The sequence below is a fragment of the Saxophila tyrrhenica genome (genome assembly GCF_035928015.1).
Source record: "Saxophila tyrrhenica strain CCFEE 5935 chromosome Unknown scaffold_33, whole genome shotgun sequence".
Classification (NCBI taxonomy): domain Eukaryota; kingdom Fungi; phylum Ascomycota; class Dothideomycetes; order Mycosphaerellales; family Extremaceae; genus Saxophila; species Saxophila tyrrhenica.
Genome location: NW_027041765.1, coordinates 53644 through 74836, shown reverse-complemented (window position 1 = coordinate 74836; position 21193 = coordinate 53644). Strand labels below are relative to the sequence as shown.

Genomic DNA, 21193 nt, shown 5'->3' with positions numbered 1-21193 from the left:
CGGCATGCTTGGTCGAGGTCTCACTGGGCCCAGTCATCCGCACGCTGACGTGCCCACCGTTCAAGCCCATCTGTGTCGGATCGCATCCCCGCGTCAGCATATCAAAGTGAGTCTTGCCGGACAGTCCGCCCTCTCGACGCCTAACAGTTGCCTTCGGATCTCGCAATGCGGACCATATTACTCATGTGGTTCGTCACAGACTGGATCGAGATATATGGCACGTGATCGAAATAGGGGAACTCGTAGAAGGCGTCATCTAATTGCTTGATGAGATAGCGGTCTCTGACGCCGCACGCTATAGGCCGACACCTCATGTTAATCGAAATTGGAGTCCCCCACGCCGCATATCGTTCCTATGTATAGCACAGCCAGTGACGCTATGGCAGAAAGCCTGCCTCTCGGCGCGGCGCAGTCGTTGCGTGCTCTTGCAGAGTATAATTGATATCCCTCGTACTGCGGACTCCAGAAAGGAGACTAACGTTAGACGTGAAGAGCCGTGAGGTAATCGCGAGGTTACACCCACAAGAATATTGGTCCGCTTCTCACACTGAGTCCTTGACTCCTCGATCCATGCTTACACCGGCTCCATGTGGTTACCGACCTTGTGGTCCCAATGAGCAGGCGAAGCACTATTCGCGTCATATAACATCAGAAGAAGGTAAGCGTAGTCTTTCGATCATTAAGCATTTACCCGTCGGAGGTGTTTGCTACAACCTCATTTCCACGGCGGCGGGCCTCCTTCTCGTTTGCTAAGCGACTTGAGAAGCAGATTCAGAACGCAGCAAGCGTTCTTTCGAGTCAGATTCCCCGAGAACGAGCGCCAGAGTCCCGTCCACTTCAGGGCTTTCACAGCGGACAGTTATGAGTCGTTGAAGCGACGCGAGCGAAAGAAAGTGCGCAATGCGGAAAGGACGGCACATAGGAGTGGCTTCGTCGAGAAAGGCCATGGTGAATCGCCAAGAGCAGATGCAGACACGCCCAGCCAGTGTTCTGGAGTTGCTGGGCTGGACTTCCACCCTAACCCTTCAGTCTATCGCAGCTGAGCTTGCTTGTCTCCCCAATGACGACGAGGCAGAGCTGGCAGAAGTGTTCCTACCGCGCATGGTGCCCTGGGAGCGGTCTTCACCGGGGCCTCTCGATCTGAAGTCGCCCAGCCCGGACACTCGGCCAGTGTGTGCCGTCCATCTGAAGACGATGTAACATGTCCCTCTGCCTGCGTTCCTGACACCTTTGGCTCGTCATGGGAGGATTCTATTCTGTGTGGAACGTCCCGCATGGCTCCCACAGATGATCATCTGTGCCAAAGACCGTAGACCTACCGCGGGCTTCCGACCATTCTTCTTTAGGCCGCTGGCCTTTGCCCTGGACCACGAATGTCCACTGCTTTTCTCGTCCTGACCATGCCCGGAGACGTGACTGCGTCTGCACGCTTGAGCTTGAAGAAGGGGCCGCCGTTGACTTGGGCCGAACACTCTGCTCCACAGAGCTTTGATGCTGCGCTCGTTTGTGTTGCGTCTGTCAGGGTGGAGAAGTCTGTCTTTTCGATCGGCTTGTCTTCAACGTATAGCCATGGAGAACCCTCGCTGAGAATACCAAAGGCTTGACCGGCAGCTGGATTGGCACGAAGACTGGCCTGCTGGACCTCATAGTAGATGTGTTTATGCGGCAAGCCCATCGCTCCAAATCGTTGAACGGCGATGGCCTCTTTCTCTCGCATGGTACGTCCATCCAGCAATCCAAAAATGCCCCTGCTGTTGTCTGGTCGGGGAAATGAGATTTGTGTCCGGTATAGAGGTCGCGGATCTTATCCATCAAGCTGTGGAAATGATTGTCGCTTTCGTCCGGCTAGACAACGCGCTTGAAGGAGGATCCTCCAGGAATAGGTGGAGGGGGTGCAACGTGGCCCAAAATGATGGCATGACCCAACACAACGATTGGGGTACAGCCATTGAGGTTCTGAGTACCTATTGCAGCGCCTCCGCTTCCTGGCAAGAGAATCAAAGCGTCGTTCACATCGACCTCGAGAAGTTTTCGAGCTCTTCTGAGCTGGTGAAACCTAGACTCTGCGGCAGCCATTTCTCAAAAGGGAAGTACAAAGAAAGTTATCGTAACCGTATCTAACGGTAGTTTCTGCAAGCGATATACATTGTATCTGTACCTTTTCTCTGAGCCCAAGCGGATGTGGGAGCCTTCGACAAGAAGCCTTACCGCGAAGCGGAGCGGAGCATAGCGTAGCGGGGCAAAGACGCAGGGTTCGGTCCAGCCTCATCTGGCAGCCTTCTTCTTCGCACTTTACCATCCTGCACTTCTGCTCTGAAATTAACTCGATTCACCTTCGCGACCCTTACTCAGTACAGAAAACAACAACATGGACCCATTTGACCACATTCTTCAAGGGGTTTCGCCATATCCAATACTTTTGGCCAGCATTACCAATGGCGACATTCCTTCTGTGCGCCGTGAGCTTGAACAGCTCGCACAACAAAGCCCAGAGATAGACCTGACACCCGCGCTGCTCCATTGTGTCCACAAAAGACAAGAAGAAGCCATGACTACCCTGTTGGAGAGCAGCGCCACACCAGAGGAATCAGTAGTTGAGGCAGCAGTAGGGACTGGAGAGGTGACGATGATCAAACCTCTCTTGATTCACGGATGGCCGATAGACCATACACTCAGAAGTGGTATCATGCCTTCCTTGCTCGGGTAAGAGCACCTGTCTCTTCTGGATGGGTTTTCGTTCTAACCGAGATCGTAGTTATGCTGTCAACAATGAAGAGCTTTTGACGTGGCTCCTTGCTCGCGGAGCTGATCCAAATGCGCTATCGACCATCGCTGAGACTCCTTCGTCGGTCGCCGTACGAGACGGAGCAAAGAGATCAATCCAGATGCTTTTCGATGCTGGAGGAGATGCCAACATTGGGAATCTCCTACACTGCGCAGTAGAGAGACGAGCAGGTCAGGACACTGCAGAGATCATCGAGCTCCTTATCTCTCGAGGGGCGCCAGTCGATGGATTCGAATTTGAGCAGCCCTCAGCGCAGCAGTTGAGATGGGGATTCAGTCGCGGAACCGCTCTCCACAAGGCATGCTATCTTGGAAATTCAGAAGCTACTTCTGCGCTTCTGGAACATGGTGCTGATCCGTATTGTAACCGCCGCTACTATGACGAAGAGGAGCAATGCACTCCACTTGACGTCGCCAGGGCCAACGGCAACGAGGCGATTATGGCCATGCTTCAACGGAATCTTGCGAGGTCACAGATGGCAGCAAAGATGTAGGGCTGTACATCAAGAACCGTACGATGGTCTGCAGATATGCGCAATCAGCCACTCCAATTTCGGATTCTGTGATCTCCAAGTGAGACGCAAACGACCCCATCGCCCTGGACGAAGTAATGTTTAAGAAGCATGATGGTTTCATTGAACAACAGTGTACCAGAGGTTGTGACGCCCTGTTAGTACTGATGGCCCATCATATCGCCCGGTCGCACAAGATATCGCACACAGACGGCGCCATAGTTTGGCATTCTTCGAGGCATAAATTCGACTTCGTCCCAGATGAATGTAAGTTCTCGATTCAGCATCATGCAAGAATGCTCGAGCAGAATGTCACCCACACTACTCTCACTCTGTTCAACAATGCGATAGGAACCTCGTTTTTCGAAAAGCCAACGTTGGACCACTCCCGTGGCCTGATCGTCCAGCTTGACACGGTCCGTATGGAGGCAGAAATCGTGGCACAGTACGGCCATCCTGAGGGACAGTGGACAAGCGCAAGAGGTGCGTGTATCGACAAATGTCATCCAATCACTAGAGACAGCTTTCAGACGTTATCGGATGGCAACAACTTTCTACGCTGGACGTACAACTCTTACATCTCGAAGCATGCCCCCGACAGCACGGCTGTACTGGATGCGAGGCTATCTGTTCTGTTGACATCCTATCGCGCCTTCAAGCATGAGTGGGCGAGAAGACTCCAAGGGTCAGCAGACATTCATGCTAGAACAGTAGGCGTTGGTGATCAAATCGTGACCGACATCCATGGCAGCTGAAACGACGACACAGAAACCAGGCAGTGGGAATTCCGCGAGGTGGACCAGAATAGGAACGCCAAATCTCCAGGCACTAGTGGTAGAGTTCGATACCAGATGTGAACACAGGAAATTCACGACAAGTGATTGCTCAATTGCTGGATGGACACGGCAAAGCCCTTGCCAAGTCAAGAACGGCAACAACCCTGGAGACGACGTCGATCAACAATGATGCTTCGAAGCCGGATACATAAGAAACTGGCCGCCACTGCGCGGCGCTCTTCCACAGGACAATGATGCAACCCTCCTCAGCGATCAAGCAAATTCTCCGCCCCCATCTTCCCTGCAGCGGGCTGATATCACTTTCGAGTCTGGTCTTGTGGTCGGTGTCATGGGAAGCGCTTTGGTTTAGGCCGGTTGTCGCCTATGCATGGAGTACCACGGCAGGAACAGGTGATGTACCAGAGAAGCCAAATACATGCCTCAAGAGGGCATGGCAAATGGAGGGGCTTGTCGTCGCTGTACCGCTGAGGCCGCAATCCGAATGCGGAAAAGGGGCACCGAAGGCTGAACTCCTCGGTCAGCACGTGGCACTATAGCAGCAGGCGACAAAATTTTACAACTAAGCTACGACGTTCTAAATCTCCAATGCGTATCGTGGTACCGGTGGAAATTAGCAGAGTAACATCAAAACATCGGCCCTCGTTTCAACAAGATGCGAGAGGTGGAAGTGGCTCGCTTCGGAGGGAGGGACGTTACCTGCCAGACTTTTGATGATGGCTCAAACGTACACACACGTCCGAATCTCGGAACAACGCATAGCAGCGCTTTTGGAACAACTCAAGCATAGCTTTGTGCCAACGCGAAACCGATACAGCTATCTCTGGTCTACCCACAGCGGCATTCTGCCATATCCATGTCGTCCAGCCGTGCGGGATCCACAGGCCAGCCCGCGTAGACGTCTCCCTCGTATTCAATGTCATAGACGCTGGGGATGGCATTGTCGAAGAGGAAGTTCCACAGCGCGGGGCTGACATCCACCGTCGCGCCATTGACCAGACAGTCCGGCGTGGTGCGGTCATTCAGTCGGCGTCCTACGCCCACACAGCTCGCGCAGCGATCAATGACCGTTGCCGTGGCCGTCCTGTTGAGCTTCGGATTCGTCAAGGACAGCGTCTGACCACAAGTGGTGGGCGGTGGCTGTGGGATGCTGTGGTCGGTGTACTGGGTCCAGAGCGCCACGTAATATCCATCAGGCGGAGCTGCGAGATCGCAGCGAAACGCAACGTCCTCGTTATAAACGGACGCCATTCGGCCGCCCGGCCGGTATGAGGCCCGTCCGTATCGATCTTCGCGGGGTGAGAGAGCAATGCCAGTACAGAACGAATACCCTGTGAGTTCGTCAGTAAGAGGGGCAGGAGCAGACGTACCGTTGGGAGCAAGACTGGGCTCGGGTGCTGGTTTGCAGGCGAGGGTGGTCGTGTTGTGCTCAACGACGACCGACGGTCCTTTCGTCTGCACGATTCCTGCAACACAATCATATGTGCCCCTGCTTACTCGCTGCCATGCACCGGAGGCACAAATGTCCAGGATGGACGGATCAACATTTCTACGACAGCTACCCTCCAGAGCTGGTGAGCACATGGGCAACGAGAGCGGACTGGCGAGCACGAGAACGCCTTCCACCACGAACCACGCCACCGCGAAGTTGACAGGACACAGCATCAGAGCACGAAAGATTTGACCCGACGGTGTCAGTGAGGGTGATTTCGGGGAAGTTGTAGGTTTTTGTTTTGTGGGCAAGGGAGCGAACGGGATGAATAAAACGTGTCCAGCATCGACATGCCCCGGGCTGTATGGAGCGGTCAACGCTCCCGGGGTACGATTGTCGGTCCTCTTGCGGCTCCAGGCCGGACAACTTGACGCGACACATGTAATCTTTGACGAAATGGGACCCCCCTGCCCATGCGGATCCAAAGTTCATGCCAGAGCAATCGCGCCCGCACCACCAGTCTAACAGTAGAGGGCCATGGCTCATTTGTCACCCCGAATCGGTCGTTTTTAGCTCAGTTCGCCGTCTGCATGAAGACTCGCTACGTGCTTGAACATTATACAGGAAGGATTTGTCGGCAGTTCCCACACTCAACGAATTTCAAAATGGTCGTGCCACTCTCGCCCACTGTGCACCCTGTTCATGCCGTGTTGACTCTCAAGCTGCGTTGCTGAGCATCGGATGCTGTAGCATTCCATTTCCGCCCTTGCTCACGAGCATCCTGTAGACAAAGGAGAAAAATGACCAATCAAGAATGATGAGTCAAAGCCGGGACGAGGTGAGGGATTAAAACTCAAACGAAGGAGACGTAAAAGTCAGACCACTTCTTGCCCAAAACCATTCGCGTTAGTCGTGTTGGAACTCCCTGTGGTCTGCAGCTTCGTGGTGCGCAGGCGCGGCTACCCATCGAGCGGTCCAGCACAATCAACGACAGCCCCTATCTTCAATTAGGAATCGGAATCATAGATCTTTTCTCCCTCTTGCAGGAGGTCCAACAAGACCTCAGTGGTGTTGTACGGAGACTTATGTCGCGCTCGAACGTTCGAGCTACGGGTGATCACGAGACAGGGGGACCCGTCCAGTATCCCACACCTCCATGCTGGAACCAGTGGACAGCTGTATGCCGCTGCCAACGACGTTTTACTTCGAGCCTCAGGAGGAGGACGAGTTGAAAGTTGAAGGGATCGTCTGACGACGAGGGAACGAGTACCTCGTAAAGTGGAGAGAATACCCAAGTACAGACAAAGAGCTAGGCAAGAATCTGATAGGATGTCAGCAGAAACTCAAAGAGTTTCACCAGAGATCCGAGGCGCCGACTGTTTCTGACTGACGACCGAGACGGGCAGCCTCAGAGAATTCGTCGTTTTCTTCCTCAGGTGCATTCTCGACCACGTGTCGCACCTGATCATCTAAGCGCCGGTTGTTCTGTTCTTGGACCGCCTACTGCGCGCGATACGCGCTTTCACCACCTGGATGTTATCAAGCAGCGACAGAAGCTCGTCCGTCATCTTCGAGGCGGTTTTCTCATCAGCAGAGATCTTGCTTGCCACGTCTTCCGCCACCGCGTCCAGACGTGCGACCAAGGAAGTGACGCAGGGTTTTCCGGCGCGAATACACTCCGAACATTTCGCTCTTGAAGAACCATCCATGATGGTACAGCAGTGGCTCAACATAAAACAACGATCGCAGGGAGAATCAGCAGGACGACCAAGCCCTTGGATTTCAGAAGCAAAGACGAAGACGATTTATGGAGGATCGAGACAAGAGGGAATGGTGGGGAAGTCTCGGGGAAGCACTCGGCTTTTGTAGTCCGGCTCGGCCGTAACGGCCTGAGCTAGAAGGGGGATAGTGTTACGGGCGGAATGCCCGAAGCACGATTGGTTGGACCGGAACAAGGGATGCTTGCGGATGTCTCGACGCTGTGCGACGGAGACAGGAGTCACGTGTCGAGCCCGAGCACTCGATAGCGAGACGAGCGAGCGCCTCACACTCCTTAGGTATATAGGAACCGAGAGTGGCTCTATAGAAGAGTTTAGGTATGACAAAAGCTATACAAGCGAGGTGCTGCGCATCATATGCTGTTGAATGCATCAAAGTAGCTTTCCCCGTCTCGGCATGGGTTCCATTTTGGCACGGGTGACGAGGGGTTCTGGGAAGCTGTTATCGAACATTGGAACAAATTCTCTCCGCCGAAACAGATAGTGAGAGTGGGATCGCGCAGAGCGGGACCATGCGTTGAATGTTCCCTTCAGCTCCGTCGGGCGTGCTCGGGAGACCCTCACGTCTCAGGTTCTTGCCCCTTCCTTGCATGCATCAGGTCGGTGTTTTTCTCGACTTTTCGTACCCATATCGTCTTTGTTCGCAAGATGTTCATGCGTTTCGCCACTCGTTGTGAACCCGTGGACCTACAAACGGTTGATAGGTGCAACGAATAAAGGGCGCTAATAAGATTCTGCATCACCGTGAGCCGATCCTCTCGTGTCTTCCCTCAATCCTGCTCAGCCGCTTTACCGCTAACGCGACAGCATGTGCTTCGAAGACTCCTGGAACATCTGGCAAAGGATTGTCTCAACATGTGAGGTAGTCCACGCCAGACACAGAGCTCAGGAAAAGTCGCACGTTACGCTTCTCTGCCCAAGCCACGGCGAGTCTTCCGCCGGTGCCGATCAGCGTTGGGAGTCGTTGTGTCATCTTCGTAATCCTGAAAGTTACGTTTTCCGGTTTTGCAATTCCGTGGGTCCACCTCGATGCAGTCTGAATCCTCCGCGGCTTCTGTCGATGTAGGTGGCAAGCCATTCGGTTGTAGCAGCGGACTCAGAGGCTCCGCGCTGATCGCAGCACCCATGCTGCCTCGCACTTTGAGATTGGAGTGTATAGCCGCCTCCACGTGTGCCACCACTGTCCTGAGTGACTCGTTCTGTTCGCATAGCGACTCAATGCGCGTCGTTGCCTCTTCGAGCCGGCTCCTCAAAAGTGCGTTATCTTCTTCCATGCGGTGTACCATTTCTTGCATCTTGCGAAGTTCTCGCTCCTGAACCATGTTCGTAGAATCCAGCTGAGCCAGTCGCGACTCGCGATGTGCTGCCCTCTCCACAAACTTCCGCTGTATCCGTTGCTTGGTCGTCAATGTGTTCCGCTCTCGTTCGTGCTTGCTATGCAATGCCTCTGTCTCCTTCCGCTGCTCTGTGTTCAAGGATCGCTGCTCCGTCTCCTGCTGCTCCAACCACCATCCGTCCAGCGCTGCGAGATAGTCAGATGAATCTTGCTTGGGTCCAAATGCGTCGTACCATGCTTTCTCACCATCGATGGGACATCTTCAACTTCGGTAGCTGATAGGACTGGATAGAAATAGCAGTCTGGCGCGACGTCCGCGCAACTTTGGTCGAAGACGTTAACGGGCTCGGGACCTTGCAATCGTGCAAATTCATGCCACTGGCGCGGGTCCATGAGATCAGTCAACATGGTGATGAACTCGCTCCACGGAAAAGGGAGTCTGTTCAAGTTCGCGGGGCCCGGCAGGTGACGTTTATCCGGATGTGACAGCCTACGTAAGGCTTTTATGAGCGGAAGAGCCTCGGCGTGTTGCATGCCGCTTCGCGTGTATAGGACGCCGTGTATTATGGGTGCATGTGCGCGCACACCCTCCGGCTTGTGGAGGTTCCACTCGACCATGACTGCACGCGCACACCACTAGGTCGAGAAGTCAAGGTTTCGACTGGCGGCCGTCGAAGTCAAGCATTCGGGACTGTGCCAAATAACGGTGGCGGTGTAAAAGCAGGCAGTCGATCTACCAGTCTGTAGCCTCCCACGCTGCCGGTGCTGGCAGACGAAGTCGAAGAGCACGGCTAGGGTAAAGGGGATCGTTCATTGCTGGCGCTGAAGGTCGCGAAAGGTTAGAAAGTGGATTTGACGCTAGCCGAATGCAAATAACCGTTCCTTCTGTCCACGGGCCCCCCGTCCAAGAGATTCCTCAAGCTTCCATGCCACTTGGCTTGTCCAAGCGAACACATTTCGGTCCATCTGAAGAGCGTCATGCGTTTTATGCCTGCGCCTGAAAAATGCGACGATTGCGACGTCAGGACAGCGCGGATGTCATGACGAGGAATGTTGCAGTACGTTCTTCTGTTACCAAGGGCATATCTGTGCCAGCAGGCCGTCGATGATCACGAAGTAGTGTGCCAGGGCCAAATTGCGCCTGTTGTTCAGGTTGCTTTTCGGCTGAATTTCAACATCATGCCCAACATAGTAAGCCGGTGTTAGCAATGGCTGACACTGTGGAAGTGGGATCGACCTGATCGGGAAGAACAATTTGCAACCCCCCGTCCTCAGCAGTTATAGCGTGGGCGACGGACATAGCTAATCACGCACCAGATGTGTGTTGGAAACCGGTTACTGCGTCACCTTGCTTTTCAACCGATGTGGGTTGTTCTATATATTTATGTCTTAACTACCCGCTAAGTAGATGAAATAATCTAATGGCTTATAATCTCCAACAATATGTCGATTACGGACCCCCTATATACTCGTATACCTGTATATTGTATTACCCGCGATCGAATTTAACATTAACTTTAGAAATACTTAGCCGGACGTTGTAGTTAGTTAGAGACTCTCTAAAGACCTTAAAACCAACGTCTACGACAAGCCTAAGTTACGAATTGAAGCTATACTAGCAGATTTAGATAGGGGAACATCTAGAAGACTAGCTAGATCTATTGATAAAGACAAGCAAGTTATAACTCTATTGGAAGTATATAATGTAAGCATTACTACTAGCCTAATCTTGGCACTACAAAGTATGAAAAACAAGGCAATATTGTCCCTTATATAAGATAAGGGTACAATATTGTATCTGTAATATATATATATATATCGGGTAAACTTCGGCTAAACTTCGGCTAAACCTCGGGGTACTAGGTAGGGCCTTATATATAACAACCTAGACCGTACAAAATGTACGCCTATTGTCTTTACAACTTGGATAACAAAGATGTTCTAGCTTTACTAATACGCTACCTATAAAGCCGTCTACTTAGATACTAACGAAAATGTTAAGAATTAGCAGTTTAGAGGGTTAGTAGGAGTAAGCCTAAGGTATAGCTAAGGAAGCTATCTTGTCTTTACTAGATAGCTACCTCTATCTCCTTCCTTTTAATAATATAGTAATAATCTAGTAAGGCACGCTACTATCCCGTTCCTATCGTACATTCTACCTCCTATTGTATTTCGAGCTTCCTAATATACCTTTTAATAGAAAATGATATAATATCTAATAGATATAGTTTCTCTAATATACGCCCTATAATAGTTTACTATTAATCTAGGGAGTACTATATACTTGTTCCTATACTTCTTATACTAATAAGGGCTAGTTGTCGTTTTATAGTCGATATATCTCCTATCTAGAATATACGCTAACGGCCTAGTTTCTAAGGCCCTAATAACCTCTCCTCGATAATATATTACTAGTATAGGAATATTAGGTATCTACCTCCGCTTCCTTCTCTTAGTATACTCGGGCTACTATCTACTTTATTTAAAGAGTAGAATAGTTAGTATTACGCGCTTTCCTACTGAAATTAGCTAGCTACTTCTTTCTCTACTATATTATAAAGCTAAACTTAAAGGTAAGTCTTATATTCTTACTAATATAGTTAACGGTAAAGCGGCGTAGATAGTAAAGTAGTATACTTAAGCGCGTTAGTCCCGCGTATCTACTTCTTTTCCTACGCGTTCTTTCTTCTTCTTTCTTTCTAACTTATAGATATCGCGCCGGAGGTACTTGACGCTATTACTATCTATCGAAATTACGAATATCCTTCGATATACGCTACTACCTACGCGTTCTTAATCCCTCTTACGACGCTTCGCCGCTACCTCTTTAGTAGCGTTTCGTATACTATAAGCTACGCTTTCGAGTAATACCTCTCTCCTACTAAAGAAAATATACTTATTAAGTATATTCTTCGACTTAATAGCCTTAGAAACCCTCTCTTACCGGCGTTTACGTAAAAACTCGTATACGAAATCTATCTCTCCTAACTAATACTTTCTACTTCTACGACCCCTTCCTCCTTCCCCGGTATATATTTTGTCGATAGACTACGCTAACGATATCCTATAATAAGAGGCGCGTATACGAGGTAACTCGAGAACGGGAGAGTAGTAGGTACTAGCTATTTAATAATAGTTAGCTACTTTAACGCTCTTACGGCTCTCTTCCTTAAGAATAGCTACCTTTTTAATAATATCTATAACTTTAACAAGTCTAGCTTTTCGCTAGGTACTTCTATATCGACAAGAGTACTTACAAATAAGAAGAAGAAGACCCTAAGAAAGAGAATACCTAGTAGATAAGAGTAGATTATAGCTATCGAGAGTATAAGCGTAATAGGAAGAGCGTTATCTCTACTTCTTATATATAAGGGAGAGAATACAAATACTAGGTAGATTCCTACGTCTACGCTATCGGGTTATCGATTTACGTCGAGTCGGAGAGGGTAGACTTCTAATTCTATTAGTTACAAGTAGCTTATAACGGTATTTAACCCCGAAACGAAGCCTTCGGACCCCCCGACGCTACCTACTCTTTACCGACGGGTACTCCTTGTATCTTACGGCTAGGTTTATCGCTTAGGGTTGAGGTTAATTACTATAATCGGTATAGCGGTATACTACGTATTAGTTCGATGTACTAAATAGTATACTATAGTAAATCAACCGCTATTACTTTAACAACAGGTATCACTTTAGTTCAATAAAGCATTAGTAAGAACATCTTATAGAGTTCTTGTAGTCGAAAGTAGTATACCGTAACGAGAGAGTAATAGCGGTTTACGATCTTGACTACCGTTGACTATTTTCCGTCTTTTTCGTAAAGATTACGTACATCTTGTAAGCCATTTCGTGCCGATAGAAAGATAGCTAATATGTGGTTATAGACAAAGGTATTCGGACCAAGTCCAACTAAGCTAGCCTATTGTCAACAATATACGAGACAAGCGTGGTACGCGGTACCGAGAGCTCTCCCGTATAATAGCGGCTTCAAATCGGGACGTAGCGCTTGATTTGGAATAGAAGTGTTACAGTAGGTGTGTTACGAATGTCTACTAGCATTGACGAGAGACATATACCACAATGTTCTCTATACGAAAGCACATTAGCTATAATATATTATCATTACTGTAAACTATCGTATCAGTCAAGATCACGACAACAAGTGTACTTTTTGTCGCGTATATTGTATTGCGTACATCGTGCTATAGATTGTATAGATAGGAAACACGGATAGTATAGTCTTGCAACGTGGCACTATAATGTTCACTGTAAGAGTTACGTATTGCATACCGCTTGCACAAATGAACATAGAAAGCCCAACAATCCGAAGTCCTCGACATTTTTGGCTGCGTCTTACTATAGGCGGCTGATCCTTCTTGTTTTCGTATTTTGATGATTTCGGCAAGTTCAAGCGTTTCAGAGGTATGCCTTACGCAATTTCGAAAGACTCCAGTTTCCTTTAGGCATCGAGCCATTCATCCGAAAACGACCGTCGCGTCTATAGTCCTATTAGGACTTGCATTTCGGGGTGTAGGTGTCGTGTATAGATGTCGTTAGGCAACGCTACGGACTGCGCGCATAGTCAGAGGGAACGCGAGATAGGTTTGAAGAACATCACGAACGCTTGCATTTCCAATGGCATATCTTGCCGTCACTATTAATAGCGCGATTCTTTGAAGCCATTCTGCGTACTGTTTGTTGTCCATCTCTTATGAGACCTAGATGCAGCTAGGCACGTAGCGTGTGATGCCAACGTTGAGGTTTCGCGCGGCTCGGTCGGTATGAGTAATGCTCGTGTCGGCGTGATACTCGATGGTACCAGCGTTATCCACGACAACACGAGCATCACTCATGTGATCTCTGCCTTAGCATTCTCATCGAACGATGTCCTCCTGGGTCTCACTATTCCCATAGTTCATGTTGTAAGATTCGCGTCCGGCGAAAAGGAAGGACTTAGCGCCATGCAGGATGGTTTCCGTGCGTCAGAAATATTTGCTACAGAACTAAAGCCCTCACTAGATTGCACCAGTTGCACACGAGGTATATAATTACTCCATCAGCGCACGAGTTTGGAATCTCTCCTTGGTCAACACCCAAGTAGACTTATCAGAATGACTGGATGGTTTCACATTACGAGCCTGGTCTGTAGCATTAGAAAACGTGCATCACACTATTTGGCGGGTACCAGCGAGCTTATGTCACTACTGCCCGAAGCCAACAAATGCTATACGGAAATGCATGAAGTACCGTGATGTCGACGGACAAGCCACGCAATTCTGGAAACTTGGTCACGAGAATTCGGGTGCTTCTCATTCGACTGTAGCTGAAGAACATCTTGGAAAGATTGAACGCGCTGTTGCCAAAAGGTTGAAAGTTCGACCACGAGCGACACGCAGCTTTGAACAGTGGCGCTGAAAGAAGTGAATATACAGAGAAAGCACGTGTCTCTTCTGTGGCGTGCCCGTCAACGTGGCAAATTCTCACTCGAGAACATAGAAAGTCGGGTTTGAAGAGAGATGCACGACATGGAGAGCACCAACTTCTAAATCGTGGGTCGAACAGACTCGTTGTCACGATAGCTTTTCCTCTGAATAGGATTGTGTGCACCGACTGCTGAGCCGCACTCTGACCATTTCCCGTCTACCGTAGCAAAGTAGCACATCTTACCGACCTGTCCTCCGAGCCTCCGCTTCGACTTGTGTCCAACGAGCAGTGCAGCGCTCGCGGTGGGGTCCGACCACACCCCTCTTGTTGAGTTTGATAATCACAGAACTTCCACGCGACGGATTTTCGCTTGGAATGTTTGATGTGGCATGACTGCGGAAGCTCGGCTGCATGCATTGCTTTCTCATTGGCGACAATACTTGAGTACACTCTCTTCTCAACACCATTCTCGCCGAATCCGGCAGCATCGACGATTTCGCGCTCTGCTTTGTGTTCAGAAAGCCGAACATGTACGGGGCATGATTCCTAACTTTAAGGAATCTTCAGGTTTTCTAAAGTCGTTTCAAAACTTTCTTCCCAATGTTTGCCTCTCCAGAAAATTTAACGTGGCTATCTTCCAGTGCACAGTCGGCCATAGAAAATCTCTGCTGCGTTTGCGAATTTCACCGAAAACAACTCCGAGTCATCCGGATGCGCTTTGGAATGAGCTGCAGCTCGGCTTCGCAACTCTCTAAAGGTTGATGCACCCGTCGGGGTTCGAATGGGAGCATTTGGATTGTCACAAGTACCATTGAGACTCTCCAGTTGCAACGGCAGGCTTTTCTTTGACATGCCTCCAAGCACCTTCACGGCGTCGAACGGCCGGAGTCCTGCTTTGGACCATCCAGAACGAATGTTGCAAGACTTGAAAGCGGCCCCTCTAGCACGGTCGTACAGCAAGGTGAAGTGCTGCTTCCCAATTGTGTTGGCTCCACCACGTAACAAGCTCTCTACCTGTTCACGATACGCTGTCTTCGGCGGTGCGAATACGCCAACGTCACAAGGTTGAAAACTGCATGAAACAAGGGAGAGGAGGCAGTGCAATGCACAGCCCAATTGTCCCAGGCATTCTCCAAATCCTCGAATGCCTGTATTCACCCTCCTAGGCACAAGCGAAAGACATGTGCCCCGATACTACTGATCGCATACGTCCTTGCCTGGCATACGAGCAATGTTCTGACGGGGATACCAACGTGTAGTTGCCAAGTTTTGGCGGCATGGACATTACACGCACGGTCATCTGGATCGAGTATCATGCCTCGAGAGATGGCGTTCGTGGGGTGCTCGACGGCGGGTACGCGAGGGCAAGCCCAGAGGACGATATTATTCTCGAAATCGGAAGTCATCACTTCCACGGACTCATGTGTCGCAAAACCACCGCTGATGAAAATGCGCGGCTCCCATACGCACGGGAATGTGTCGCAGGTCAAAAAGAATTCTTCATCCAATCTGGCGTGGGATGGGTCATCCATATGCTTCGACGCGTGGCAGCTGGCCAGATTGTGAGTGAGTCAAGGCTCCGCGCATCTGCAGATATGCACTCGATCGCTGTCACTATCGTACGCTGGACTCCCATGCCTCTACAATGGCGCAAATCATCTGTACCTACCAGTACTCTCAGCGACTTGGGCGCACGGAGCAGTATGCCTGTTTCATCCATAATATAGACATTCTTGTGCGAGATCGTGGCAGCTTGAAGCTCTTTGCGTATGATGCTGAGCCACTCTTCCGTCTTATCATAAATGTTGTGGTCATGTCCGATTCTTTCCTGGGAGGCGGAAGGAACGACAAGAGGCATCCAGGTACACTCCTGCCTCGCCTTACCCATGGACATGCCAGTACGTCAAGAATTTCCAATGGAAGAAAGGTCTCCCAGTCCCACTCATCACAAACTTTTCGGGCGGACGACAGCGTCTTGTCGCAGTACGCACATGTCATGTGTTGTGGCAAGATGCGTGAGGCGAAAGCTGTGCTGAGACCGGTCATGGACGCGAAATTGTCATATAGGTAATTCTAGCTTCATAGAGGCGTAGAGGACGTTGGAGTTTGTGTATGAAAGACTGTCCCACACCTTACTGAAATGCGGTGGCTTGTGCAAGAATTTGCGCTTGTCCGTATGTAGGTGCGCCAATTTTGCGCAAAATCACGCAGAACCATGCGAGACCATGCGGAACCATGCAGAGTCATGCCAAGAAGATCGACGAGTGAGCTGAGCGTCTTGATGGGGCATGTGATTTGACCTCACCGATTGACGATAATCTGACCGCTTCACCATAGCCGAAAAGCGACCTTTCCAAACACGCTACCAGGGTCCAGGGTCCAAGGTCCAGGCTTATCGGAACGCCACCAACAAGACATCCAGAAAGCCGAGCCTGCCGGCCACCTCTCTGCCTCCCTGCCTGGCCTTGCTGCCTTGCAACCTGGAGCGTGGAATCCAGTACCCCGTCCGGTCCCTTCTGCGATACAACACAGCATCCTCGTGGCCCGCGCCTCGCTACCATTTCGTCCATTCCAAGATTGAGGTCGGAGTCGAGTGTTGTTGATGTTGATGTGATGTCCCCCGTACCGCCGTTGCCTCGTCGAATGCCCATTACTCGATACTGAGCTGCTGCAGTACCTCTGCGCCCACATCCTGAAGCTTTGCCGTCTCTATGGCGCTGTCCCTTGCGAACGGTTACCTACGGCTACTGGTTTTGGCTTATACATCGTCTGCCTCCAGAGCCCAGGGTTTCCATATCTTCGCAATTGAGCTCGAAGCCGTTGTCCCGGAACCTCAGCCAGTGACAACCTTTGACCCTCTCCATCGAAAGGACTTTCTTCTTCGCCTTACAAGCTCTGGATTCAACATACTGCCACTGTTTCACGTCGACGACGGCTTCTTACGAACAGATGTGCTAGATCAATACTGGTGCGCATCAGCAGAGGACTGTACATATACACTTGACGATCCGGTAGATGGGCGGAGGGTGAGGTTTTCCTCTTCCCCAACCCCGTCTTCGCGCATCCGGATCGAAGATGGTTCACTTCTCTCGGTCGACGCGCGAATGGACTGGGCAGTGTGCGAGGATGAGCTAGGATACATGACCGTTGTGCATTGTTATCTCGATGTTGTGGGCTTATACTAACATGTCTACAGGTATCATGGAACAATCAATCTTGCCAGCAGGTCCACCTGCGAGCCTTTGCCTCCGCATCGCTAGGGAGTATTGGCTAGTAGCAGGAGGAATTCATTTGACGGGCTGCTGCTGCTGGCAATCGGTTACGCCCGATCCTCCGTTAGAAACATGATGTTTCTCTAGATGCCCTTCTCGGTCTCGTTAAAAAAATGCAAGTACTCTGTCTATAGCCTAAGCCTCCCTCGCTTAGCCTTCAGTCTTTGTTTAAACGTCTCCTCCATAACCCATCACTGCTACCTTGCTCGCAAAACTGTCAACTTTACACGTGTGCCAAGCTTTACATTTTTGAGATCTCGGTTCTCGCCCTCCTACTTCCCAGAATCCAGAAGTTTGGATCTTGGTACGTAGCAGCACCGCTTGGAACACACGATATAAAGATGATAATCTTACCAACTTACTGGAGGAATTGCGATCGTCATCGGCTTGAACACATTGACGCTTTTTACGACTTTATCAGATCACGAAGGTCCGTCGCAAGCAAGAAAAACAACGGCTACGAGCAGCGGCAGCTATGCCTATGTCCGTCTATGTCATCAGCATTGGCTACTCACCGCAACGCCGCTGGATGAAGAGGATGTGCAGCCGTCTTCCAAAGTTCACAACACGGCATCTCTGTTCCGAGTCTATCTATACGCTCCACCCACATCAGCATATACGACTGTCGGCCCCGAATCTGCAACTGCCTTCGTACGACACTCTCCTACCTCCGGCATACGAAGATGAGCTGTGGGCGTCTACAGTGACCGAATATGTAAACGAGTTTAGGATTGGGGGAATGAAGGAGGCTAAGCTTGGAGCAGAGGAACGACATGGGGAAGCAGAGTATGCCGAAACCACCCCGAAGGACCCCAGGGATAGCTCTAGGAATGGGATGCTTTCTGGGCCGGATAATAGCTTGCACGAGCTGGAGTAGAGAATCCTCGCGGTTTGGAGAGACGGTCGTGGGCTTCTGACTAGAGGTGTTTCTGGGTGCTTGTATAGCAATCGTGTAATTTCCATTGGAGTCTACAGCACCATGTACTGCTTAGGTGGGAGTTTCAGTGTTATATATCCATCCAAGTCTACCACAGATTATCTTTTGAGACACCCTCGAGTTTCTTTATTTACCTCGTGCTGGGCGGCTCTCTGGACCGCACGGTCCGTCTTGTAAGCTTAGATAAGCCCACTAACGGAGGCAGAACAAGCTGTTACTGTCTTGACTGTCACGCCCGACAACTGAATCTGTATCTTTCGGTAAGAGCTGTTGCGTATGAATGACAAGGCCGTCTCGCCATTTGTGTGGCTGCTTCGTCAAATGCAGAGACTAGCCAGCTTCTATCATCGCAATGAACTCCAAGAAGCCTTCACATGAGGAGCACCACGGACTCAAACTCAGCCTTGACTACCCGATCGTCGAGCAAGCTCTATGTCACTTTTCAAAGTCGAAGAATATAGTAACCAGTCTTTTCAGCAACACAGAGCTTGATCACCACTTCGAGGCTGGAGGAGTCAAGCGGACGAGGATCAACGACATCTGGTGCAGACTGTCCTTGACGACGACTTGGACCAGACCTATCAGCAATTCACCGCTCCGAGCACTCATGCACATGCATTGCCGCAAAGCTGAAAGTGATGCGACCAATGTGGCTGCATACCTACTTGCAGCAGTGCGGTGCCCTTGTCACTCGGCGTGATGATCGATAATCGCCTTTGCGCTCTACATAGAGTTCGTCCGTGGCCCGTATCGGTTCAAGCAGTCTTGACATGCTGGAAATTGAATTACACAATGCCTAAGCTGTCCCAGATCACACATCTGGGCCCCTGTTCCAGCGTGTTCCTTGTACCAAAAGACGTGGTCTCCTTACTGCTTGAAGGACCTTCAAATTTTGGCTGGGTCAAAGCCTATCTCGACGAAGACGGTCTCGTGGTTTTGATCACGTCGCATCATGGCACGATCCTGGCACACCTACATATACAGGGTCGAGGAGACTGGTGCGATACCAGAAGGCTGCACAAGGCGATGGACATGGTGACCAGGCTCTTGCAAAAACACCAGGGCTACTTTCAACGGGACCGCAGCACCTACATTTTCTACCGAGGGAGTGCGCAGTCACACTTGGCCTCTGCACATATCGAGCGGAAACTCTTCGACCACGACTTTCCGCTCGCATCAATAACACTCGTCAATCCTACGGAAGGGTCCAGGCACTCACCAGTGGTCTACATTGCTTATCGAGCTACTCAGGGATTACCTAGAGTGTCCCGTGGGCCTTCTGATCTGGATCTCCAGGACGTCACGCAAAGAACGAAGCATGCGGAAGTTTGGGTGATATCGATTGGAGCCAAAGATGAGGGGCATGTGTATAGGAAGATGTTGATACAAGCAGCTGCGCACTCGTGGATCCCATACGAAATAGAGCTGAAGCGAGAACCCCTGCCCCCTGTTGGGATCCGGATACAGCTTCGATACCACGGTATACCGCAAGGATGGGTGATCTTCCAGCAGCGACCAGAAGTGAGGGATCCGACTCCGCAACCCTCATTTTCGCGATGGCAGCCGGTGCCTCTACGTACTAGGTGCACGACGATTGGAGACCAGCAATTGGGTCTATGGGTGCCAAAACGCCACAACGTCGTGTTCGACGATGACGAGGACATACGGTGGTTTGAAACCGGTAGCGACGGGAACGAGAGGGTGTTCATGATTGATCTGTAGCACTTCTTTGTTGCGACGTAGGACTGTGGTCGGATCGGGGAGTAGGCAGGGAGGAGGAATGCACGAATTGTTTTTGTTAATGTTGCCAAAACAGGCATTGGATGACACAACCTGACCTTCCCAGACGTATCCCGAACTGGGGCAGTTTCTCAGCTGCTCCACAAAGAATATAACCGCGTTGCACGGGAGTTCGTTTCGGTGCCGCTCTCATACATTCATGCACCGTGCGACGGTCTAAATTAAACCAGTTCAATGCCCCTGCGCTGAGCCTCCGAGGGGCGTGTCCTGGAGGGTTCCTTTCTCCTACCCGTATGCCAGCACATGCTTTCAGTCCCGTCTACGCACTGTGTGCCGGCACCATCGACAAAACTACAACCAACGATCTGTTTTCTATCAACTGGCCGACATGGAGACCGATACCAACGTGCATGAACTTGGAATCGTTAAAGAGCAGCATCACATCGTGTCGATCGTCTTCGAGAGCTATTCCGACGAGACCAGTGGACGACAATATGGTACTGTCCATGTACAGCATGGAGAGGTCATATTCGCGGTTTTTGTGCTTACCTTACGCGGCATGATCTCCATCAAGTTCACGTCCCATCATCAAATGGAACCGGCCTTCGGATACATTCAGTGGCTTCTCACCTATTACTCAGACAAGTTCAGGTGGCACTGCAGCACATACATCCTCTGCCCACATGCTGGGGAGAGTTGGGTGTACGAAGACTTGTCATCAACAATCGACATGCGACTGCTCGCGCTTGGCCTCCCGAGGGCACAGCGCACAACATTCAAGGGGGAAAGACAAGGCGAGGTCTCGATTGCATACGCAACTTTTCGAACCTCACTTGGCCACACACCCTCACTCTTCCACGGCACTGTTGGCGGACCCGTATACGACGTCTCTCAACGAACGTGGAGTGCATTCCCATGGGTCCAGCTGGATGGGCGTGTCGTCCGTTTGGCTATGCAGTGGTCAGAAGCCGAAGAGGAGATGCGGGAAGAGATCATTATACCGCGAACACCACCCAGGGACGAATGGATACATGTCCGTCAATATGGACTTTCGGCTGGGTGGGTGAAAGTTGATAATGTCGGTTCTGTGGTACAGCGCGTCCAGCATAGAGATCTCTGCTGGACTTGCCGTTGACCGCCATGAACAAGAAGATGGAAGTGGAAGGACTGTTCATTTCGGA

The 21193-nt window shown here is 50.5% G+C and overlaps 4 protein-coding genes across 4 annotated transcripts; 2 read left to right on the top strand and 2 right to left on the bottom strand.

Annotated features, from left to right (window-relative positions):
- Positions 1–2368: 2368 nt before the first annotated feature.
- LTR77_011157 (uncharacterized protein) lies at positions 2369–3278 on the top strand (the record flags this gene model as incomplete). Its single annotated transcript, XM_064808369.1, has 2 exons — positions 2369–2703; positions 2756–3278. 2 exons carry the CDS (start codon positions 2369–2371, stop codon positions 3276–3278), a joined length of 858 nt encoding a protein of 285 aa, XP_064653459.1.
- Positions 3279–4918: 1640 nt separating this feature from the next.
- On the bottom strand, positions 4919–5755 carry LTR77_011156 (uncharacterized protein; the record flags this gene model as incomplete). Its single annotated transcript, XM_064808368.1, has 2 exons — positions 4919–5421; positions 5461–5755. 2 exons carry the CDS (start codon positions 5753–5755, stop codon positions 4919–4921), a joined length of 798 nt encoding a protein of 265 aa, XP_064653458.1.
- Positions 5756–8202: 2447 nt separating this feature from the next.
- LTR77_011155 (uncharacterized protein) lies at positions 8203–9044 on the bottom strand (the record flags this gene model as incomplete). The annotated part of the gene is made up of 2 exons (XM_064808367.1): positions 8203–8822; positions 8870–9044. 2 exons carry the CDS (start codon positions 9042–9044, stop codon positions 8203–8205), a joined length of 795 nt encoding a protein of 264 aa, XP_064653457.1.
- An 8766-nt stretch (positions 9045–17810) lies between these two features.
- LTR77_011154 (uncharacterized protein) lies at positions 17811–18212 on the top strand (the record flags this gene model as incomplete). The annotated part of the gene is made up of 1 exon (XM_064808366.1): positions 17811–18212. The coding sequence occupies one exon, from the start codon at positions 17811–17813 to the stop codon at positions 18210–18212; it is 402 nt and encodes a 133-aa protein (XP_064653456.1).
- Positions 18213–21193: the final 2981 nt, after the last annotated feature.